The sequence below is a fragment of the Gobio gobio genome (genome assembly GCF_949357685.1).
Source record: "Gobio gobio genome assembly, chromosome: 12".
NCBI lineage: Eukaryota > Metazoa > Chordata > Actinopteri > Cypriniformes > Gobionidae > Gobio > Gobio gobio.
Window position 1 is genome coordinate 16,688,462 of NC_137105.1, and position 9,592 is coordinate 16,698,053.

The window sequence follows — 9,592 nt, forward strand, 5'->3', positions numbered from 1 at the left end:
TTTGAGAACGTGACATCGTGTCGTATCAAGGTGGCGTATTTCATAAACATTCTTCAATAAGTCTGAATCTGACAAATTCCACACCAAGCCTAATAAGGTGCTAATAGTGCCTTTCATGTCAAAACATTTGATGTTAGAACCAAACTGCGACAGGATGTGGAATTTGAACAGGAAGTTAACATTCAATTATGAATTTCTTTTGAACATGATAATTTGTCAACAATAAACATCTTCAAGCACGTTTATATAGGCTATATATGTTATATATACGAGGTTTAATGTTTAGATATTCTTATGGAACCTAATGTAGGCCTGTGTATCAATGGTTCTTAATCGCTGACAGAAATAACACTGAATTTTCGACGCAGCAATATTTATGGTCGTTACCTTTATGGCGTCGCTATAGAATGTTTGTTGTTTTATCAAACCGAGGCGGGATGAGTTTGAATAGCGCTGTCTTTCGTATGTAGTGGAGAGGTGTTCATTAGCGCATGTTTTGTTGATTGGCGTGTACCTCCGTCCTTTGATTAAGGATACACTACCCGTGAGAATTAGATGGTACTTATGTTGACAAAAGGGCCTCGAAATAATCGACAAGGGAAGGACAGAAGACTGACAGAAATCACACAAGGATCCTGCACTTCAGTTTACTCATGCACCATGTGTATTGTACAAAATGAGTCAAGCAGGCCCCTAGACTGAAGGATTGTTGGCGATTGATTTCACATCTAACTAAAATTACCTTTTTTGTAGCCATATGTATTCACATTTCATATTCCAGACGTATCACCAGATGTTCAAACGAACTATTTGAAGAATACATATATCTAGTTATTTTTATGTTTGTGAATAGGCCAAATATTAACAGATGACTACGTAATCATTTCTTGCAGCAGATATGGTAATACTCTCTGGGCTCAAACAGTGAGCTCTTTTGTCTGATTCTGCATTTGTATTGCATTAATTTGCCTCCATCTCCAGCCAGTCATTTGTCATCTGTTCTTCCTGTGAGCTCCTTTAGTCTGTCTGACATCTTAGAGCAAATAGAGGGGCCAATACACATACTTAGACACTGGGCCCTCAGTGCCACTAGCCCCTCTTCTAATGTTAGTGTGACCAAACAAGGAATGGCAAATCTGGCAATGGAATCAGATAATCACCAACCTGTGAAGAGCCTCCCAATCCACATCCTATACTGCAGCCCTGGATTAAACAGTCTGTTTGCCTAATAATTTTAATCTGTGCATCAAGCAGAAGGATGGTGGTCCTCGAATAAACATCTAATCCCTCAGCCCACCCAATGATGATGGGCCCACAGCAAGGGTGATCAGAATGGTGCTTAGACTGAGGGACTGAAAACTCTACTGACAGACTCTTGCCAGACTAGGAATGTTTTACAATGTCCAGGGGAATGTACACATGAGGAACAAGGGTGCTACATCAACGTGCACATGCAAACTGGAAAGGAGGGTGCGTTCTAGGTTCACCATGTCTGGAAGGTCATCTGTAAATCCACACAACAAGAACATTGTATGTCAGCAATGGAGATAACATAAAATGCAAGTGCAGCAGGTCTAAATTCATACATAATTATGTTAACGATTGCTTATATTGCAAAAAATAAGAGAACTTGTGACTTGTTTTGTCAAAATGCATAATATTAAAAATCTATCTATCCATCTATCTATCATCTATTTGTCTGTATATCTATCTATCTATTTATCTATCCATCATCTATTTGTCTATCTATCTATCATATATTTGTCTGTCTGTCGATCTATCTATCATCTATTTGTCTGTATATCTATCTATCTATTTATCTATCTATCATCATATATTTGTCTGTCTATCTATTTATCTATCTGTCTATCTATCTATTTGTCTATCTATCTATCATATATTTGTCTGTCTATCTATCTATCTATCTATCTATCTATCATCTATTTGTTCTTCTATCTATCTATCTATCTATCTATCTATCTATCTATCTATCTATCTATCTATCTATCTATCTATCTATCTATCTATTTGTCTGTCTGTCTATCTATCTATCTATCTATCTATCTATCTATCTATCTATCTATCTATCTATCTATCTATCTATCATCTATTTGTCTGTCTATCTATCTATCATATATGTGTGTGTATATCTTTCTATCTAGCTATCTGTCTATCATATATTTGTCTATCTATCTATTTATCTATCTATCTATCTATCTTCTATCTATCTATATCTATCTATCTATCTATCTATCTATGTATCTATCTATCTATCTATCTATATATTTATATATCTATTTGTCTATCTATCATCTGTTTGTCTATCTATCTATCTATCATATATTTGTCAGTCTATCTATCTATCTATCTATCTATCTATCTATCTATCTATCTATCTATCTATCTATCTATCTATCTATCTATCTATCTATCTATCTATCTATCTATCTAATATTTTTCTATATATCTATCTATCTATCTATCTATCTATATATTTATATATCTATAATTATATTTGTCTGTAGGCTATATCTATCTATCTAATTCAAAATTGCTCTATTGGGATGAATGTAAATAATACAATATTGTCAAAGCTAGGAATATATGAACATAAAATAATAATTAAAAAAATATCAAAATAATAGAAGAAAATATTATAACATTACTTAAACTTAAACAAACAGTGTAACAAATTAGAACATTAAAAAGTTGTGCATTTTGCGTTAATTTCTCCGATGAATCGTGGCTTTCATGTATCACATTCACTTTCCCTCTGATGTCAGTCACCACCCCTTTGACAAAGTGCGAACAACTGGGGGTCTTACGGGTGCATATAAGGACGGGCCGCTGTCAAAGCCGATTCATTTCAGCCCGAGAACCGCAGCACAGACTCAGAACCTCTCCTGCACCTTTACATTGAAGATGTCCTCAATCCGTGCCGCGTGCCTCCTTTGCGCAGCACTTTTGGCGATGGTGAAGGGTTTCACCCACGAAGACATGAAAGAGGCTCTGCTGAAGAAACTGGGACTTAATGAAGTTCCGAGAATTCACAAGAGGGATCTGGAGAACCTTGTGATTCCAGCGCACATTAAGAACAAATATATTTCAATGCTGAAACTGCACCACGCAAGGAAACGCCGCTCGCTTCCCAGTTTAGCCGGCATCCTGAGGGGAATTCCTGGCAATGCAGGTAAGACTAATTTGCTTCATTAAAATGCACTATTTATAATGCAAAATTTAGAGGTTACTGATAGGCTACTAAAATATTAGTGCGTAATGTGTGCCATGCAAATAAATATGTAGGCTAATGGCCTGCTGTTTTCAAAATTAAACTTTAAATAAGCTAAATGCAAATGTGTCGTTTTAAAAAATAAATAAATAAATTGCTCTCGTCTATTCCAGACATCTCTGGTGAATTTGTATATTCTGACACGACACGTCAACGTGTGGTTTTTGAGATGACATCGAGGATCCCTGATAACAGTGAAGTGACAATGGCAGAACTGAAACTGTTCAAGAAAGCCCCACACAAGCGCTCCATCCCAGAGAGAAAGGGCCACAGGCCCGTCAACAACGCCAGGGTGAGCATCTACTGGGTGGAACCTCTGGAAGATGGGTCAAACCGAACTTCACTAGTGGATTCCAGGTAAGCAGAGACGGCCACAGACAGTCATTAGTCTTTCTCCATTATGCTAATTCACTGCTGATCGGCGTTAAGGAACATGCATACTAATTGTCACAACTATTACTTCCTCAGATTGATTCCCATTCACGAAACCGGCTGGAAGAGCTTTGATGTCACCCAGGCTGTACACTATTGGTCGAAGAGCCGAATGGAGATGCCCATGCACCTTGAGGTGTGGATCGAGGGCGAGAGACCCGGCAGTTACGCGGCAGAGATGGCCAAGTGTGTCCACTTCACAACTCAAGATCCAAACGACAACACTCTGGGAAAACCGGAGCTTGTTCTTTACACCCTCAACCTCGAGGAGTTTGGGTAAGCATTGCTTCCTTTCTTAATATTCCATTTTTTTTTCTGGAGGAGTCCTAACTACCTTGTAAAAAAGTCTGAAATAAATTATAGTTTTGTAATTCTAATCTGCTTACATTCTCTGTTATTGTTAATAAATGTAAATAGGCCTATATAATAGGCTATATTATTATTTGAGAATATATATATATATATAGGCCTATATATATATATAGGCCTATATATATATATATATATATATATATATATATATATATATATATATATATATATATATATATATATATATATATATATATATATATATAATCAAATAAATTAGGCTATGTTCACATAATGTAAATGTGGCAAATTTACTTTTTTTTATAAATATTTTTTAGATTTTGTATATAAATATAGGCTATAGGCCTATGTAAATTCTTCCTGAATTTTTCTAAATGTTAAATAGTCAAAAGAATCTCCCTATTTTTAGCCTACTGTAATTAAATATGTTTACATGAGATTTATGTGTAACACGATGGGCTGTAAAACGGATGTGTTTCATTTAAAACGCTCAATGTGTTAATATTCCTTTATTGTTCACGTTGCAGGTCTAGTGGAGACTGTGAAATCAACAAAGACAGTGAAATGTGCTGCAGGGAAAAATATTTCATCAATTTCCGAGCCTTGACTTGGACCCAGTACTGGATCATCGAACCGTCCGGGTATCAGGCGTTCCGATGCAACGGCGGCTGCCGGCAGCCCAAGCGTAACTACGGATACGGAGAGAGAAAGTGCGCGGTTGTGGAGAGCGCGCCGCTACCGATGATGTATTTAGTGAAAAAGGGAGATTATACTGAAATTGAGGTGGCTGAATTCCCAAACATGATTGTTGAAAAGTGTGGATGCGCAATGGATAATATTTTAGTTGTATGAATATGCCATTTGCCATCGAGCACCAGTCATCATGACGCACTGTAGGCCTACTTGTTATAGGCTAAGGCTAAGAAAGGGTATTGGCAACTTAACCTTCATGACATACCTTAAGCACTTTGTATAAATTTGTAAATATTACTAAATGGATATGCATTTATTTTTGCATTTGTATATGATGACATATGAACTGAAAAGATTGAGTTGTAGATGTTATATTTTGAGCAGTAAAAAGAATGGGTTTGTTGTATATGTCACTTTGACTGAATATAAATTAAACTATTTTTCATTGAAACCTCTACTCATTTAGTGACTTTTCTTCTTCTTAAACCAAGTGAACATTTGCATATTCCAGTGTTTGCAGATGGCCACATGGAGAGCAGACGTAAATAGCCTACACAAGGCAGTTATGTTTTTGTTTACTCTACACACACAAATAATCACTTATTAAACAGAACAATTTGTAGTTGTAAAAGGGGTTGAGTGTCAATATGCTTATTTAAATATACCTAACAGCATAAAGGGTTCTGATACCAATTAGATTATACAAAAAGTGGTAACCACACAGACATCAGTCAATCAAGATTTAAAGGTGCAGTGTGTAATATTTATGAGAATATATTGACAGCAATGCAATATAATATACATAACTGTGTTTTCAGTGGTGTATAAAGACCTTACATAATTAACTGTTATCTAGGCTGCGTTCCACTCCACTTTTAGACACACACTCGCAAACTTCCCTAAGCACTTCCCCTCGGGGAAATCCCTGCCGCCATTTTGAAGTGCGTTCCACTTCGTGAAGTGGACAAGGGAAGTTTATATGGATAGACCAAGTGGCAACCTCCTCCAGTTTATCTTGAAGCCAATACAGAAGTGTCTTAAACTGCAATTCACCGACTGCCCGCTAGGGACAGGCTCCAGAAGGGAGCAGAATCTCATTTACCCCTTTTCCACCAAGGCAGTGCTAGAGCTAATTCAGAGCCAGAGCTAGTCCCAGTTCATAGTTGGTTCGACTGAGGAGCCTTCTAAGAACCGTTTGCTGCACCTGCTGAGAGCCACAACAGAGCTATGTCTACGTCACTGTTTACGTCTCAACTCTCTCCGCAACGCTAGCGAGGCAGCGGCAATGTTGCCAAGTATGTGGTTTTGCCGCGGGCTGTTTTTTCATGTCCGCGGGATGAAGCGACCCCAATTATGTGATATTTAGCCCCATATTGCGAATTTTAGTAGGCAACCATGCCAAAAAACACATATTTTACCCCCAAATGTGATTTTTACTGGGGAATCCCCCCCTGGAACGCGATTGGGCTTGTTTTGTCATTTGTTTAACATTTCTGACTTACAGAAGCAGCTGTCAAATATGAAATGTTTAGTTTAGCTACTTACATATCTCGCACTTGACGTCAAGTCGTGCTGCTAAAATTCGCGCTTCAGCTTCAGTGTGAGCATAAAGCCCGCCTACTCTGATTTGATTGGTTTTCTCAAATATTTTGACATTGACGAGCGGTGACAGACCAATGAGGCTCAGATCAACGCACACAGCTCTGCTTCTGACGTGCGCTCTGTTCGACGCCGCTGCGGATTGAAGAACACGCTGATTAACGCAGATTAAAAGACGGGACGAAGCCGAAGCCTCCCGCCAGTTTCATATGTTTGAAAGGTTAATCACACATGCCCCCCTAAAAAGGGCCTAGTGACGCCCATGGTGATGACTAACAGACAGCAGACAAACGGCAATCCATCTGTCACTCAAAGTGGCCATGCCCTTAATTATGCAGAACTTTAAGGCTTTATATAATGTAAACAAATTAGTTATAAAAAAATTCACCCCCCTCACAGTTGTCAAGAAGGGCAAAATTACATATATAGACCAAAACCACAATTTATACCAGGCTGTAAACATGTTTTTTTTTCTGCTGTAAAATTGGGCATTTTAACATGGAGCTCAATTACCCCTTTTCCACCAAAGCAGAGCTAGAGCTAGATCGGAGCCAGAGCCTAGTTTCAAATCGGTTCTTTGTGTTTCCACACTTCTCCTGGCTCGGAGCTGGGGCTTTGGGTGTGGAAACACAAAGAACCGATTTGAAACTAGGCTCTGGCTCCGATCTAGCTCTAGCTCTGCTTTGGTGGAAAAGGGGTAATTGAGCTCCATGTTAAAATGCCCAATTTTACAGCAGAAAAAAAAACATGTTTACAGCCTGGTATAAATTGTGGTTTTGGTCTATATATGTAATTTTGCCCTTCTTGACAACTGTGAGGGGGGTGAATTTTTTTATAACTAATTTGTTTACATTATATAAAGCCTTAAAGTTCTGCATAATTAAGGGCAGGGCCACTTTGAGTGACAGATGGATTGCCGTTTGTCTGCTGTCTGTTAGTCATCACCATGGGCGTCACTAGGCCCTTTTTAGGGGGGCATGTGTGATTAACCTTTCAAACATATGAAACTGGCGGGAGGCTTCGGCTTCGTCCCGTCTTTTAATCTGCGTTAATCAGCGTGTTCTTCAATCCGCAGCGGCGTCGAACAGAGCGCACGTCAGAAGCAGAGCTGTGTGCGTTGATCTGAGCCTCATTGGTCTGTCACCGCTCGTCAATGTCAAAATATTTGAGAAAACCAATCAAATCAGAGTAGGCGGGCTTTATGCTCACACTGAAGCTGAAGCGCGAATTTTAGCAGCACGACTTGACGTCAAGTGCGAGATATGTAAGTAGCTAAACTAAACATTTCATATTTGACAGCTGCTTCTGTAAGTCAGAAATGTTAAACAAATGACAAAAATATTCACGCAAATTAATAAACTTTTGCCTAATTTCGCTTTTTTTCATTTGAAATAGGCCTATGTAATGTCATTTATAATATAATTAACAAACAAGCAAGCCCCCCAACCCCCTTTCCTCACATTTGGGATCTCAGTGATTATATGCCTGCATTGTGTGATTAAGGGATGTACAATATGGTCATGCAGAATAAGGTATTCATATTTGCTTTATAAGTATATGTAATAATAAACAGCCAATATCCTAATATGCATACTAATAAGCTAGTAGTTAATATTGAGAATTGGACCCTAAAATAAAGTGTTACCATTTTTTTTTTCATACCCTCACTGGAGGCTGAGCCCCCCTAAAATGAAAATCCTAATCGCCCCTGGTCATCACTTTACCTCAGCTCCACCCATGTCCCGCCTCTTTGCCCATTTTCTGTTATCCGGGTGTGATGCACGATGACGCGCTGCCAAGATGGCAATGGCCTGCTCGACCCTACTTTACGCTTCAAAACTGCTCTTCAGAATCCAATGGGTGACAGAAGACCGTGCTTAACTGAAGTATATGATATATTAATTATTTTGAGAATTAATCGCATAGTATTGTATAATATATTAATTATGTTGAGATTTAATCGCACACTTGTAGCTACCTTATGTTCGCAGTCAAAGCTTGTACTATTGATATTTTTTTCGTTTGTGTAATTGTATTTTTCTCCAACAGCTCATATGCCTATAGGATTTTTATATTTTCTCCAACAACTTATATGCATTTAGAATGGTACATAAAACAAATGAGAAAGATTTAAATAACAAATCAGCCATAGTGAATTCCAAGTGATCAAGGACTTAATGAGTTTCATGTAAACCTTGAGTTCCAGCAGTAGTGGGCACTTGCGTAAGCAATGACGCACGTCCGAGTGAACGAGATGGAGGGAAGTTAGCGAGTGAAGGGCATAACAATTTTGGACTGGAACGCAGCCCTACATACACCGCGGGTCCCCTTACAGTGAAGCCACCATTTTGCGCCGCCATGTTTCTACAGTAGCCCTAAACGGACAAACTGCTCTACAGAGCGCTACCTACTCTATGCAGTCTCAGACGACGACATCTTTGTCCTGTGTCGGCCACCATAGCTTCTCTATGTGCTTCGAAAGGGAGGGGTGAGCGGTTGCAATTCGCAACCTCACCACTGGATGCCGCTAAAATTTCCACACGGAACCTTTAAGAATAATCGTGCTGTCTTTAAAATTCTCTAGTCAATTATTTCATGACCTTATTAGTAACTATTTAACTAAGTGATATTAAGAGAAATACTTTGCATTAGAGAACAAAACACAATGATTTATCTCAGACATTTATTACATTATTTAATGACACATTTCCTTACATCATGAAACACTTGAACATTCATCTCGTTGAAAAAAGAAAACAATGCCAAAATACAAACATCATAAACCATACCACCTGCCATATCTCAACACATAATGCCACATTTTAGTACAAGACACTTTTTGTCCTCAAAATAGCACAAGCAAGGTCTGTGTAGCAAGACATAATCGCAAATCTCTCATGCCATGCTATATCCACTAATTTTATATGGGACAGGGTCATTATCTCATCCCACATGAAATCATTTTAAGAAAAAAATTGAAACAAAACACTTTCACATCAATTTAAATGGTATAGTTAAAAAAAAAATACTCCACTTAAACTATTACATCATGATAAAATACACCAATTTAAGTCAAAAATAGCTGCCCGTTTTCTTTGGCCATTTGGCACTTTATAAGAAATATATTAATTGAAACAAGTCAAGGGCCTGTTTTGGCGAAAAACAGGATGTCTTGCTGATGTCATCATGGGGTGTGTGATATTGTGGTCTGAATGATGAATATCAAAATGCAGGTCATTTAAATTG

The 9,592-nt window shown here is 38.1% G+C and overlaps 1 protein-coding gene across 1 annotated transcript; it reads left to right on the forward strand.

Annotated features, from left to right (window-relative positions):
* Positions 1–2,922: 2,922 nt before the first annotated feature.
* Positions 2,923–4,906, forward strand: lft1 (lefty1; the record flags this gene model as incomplete). Its single annotated transcript, XM_079830437.1, has 4 exons — positions 2,923–3,190; positions 3,403–3,646; positions 3,758–3,997; positions 4,582–4,906. 4 exons carry the CDS (start codon positions 2,923–2,925, stop codon positions 4,904–4,906), a joined length of 1,077 nt encoding a protein of 358 aa, XP_079686563.1.
* Positions 4,907–9,592: the final 4,686 nt, after the last annotated feature.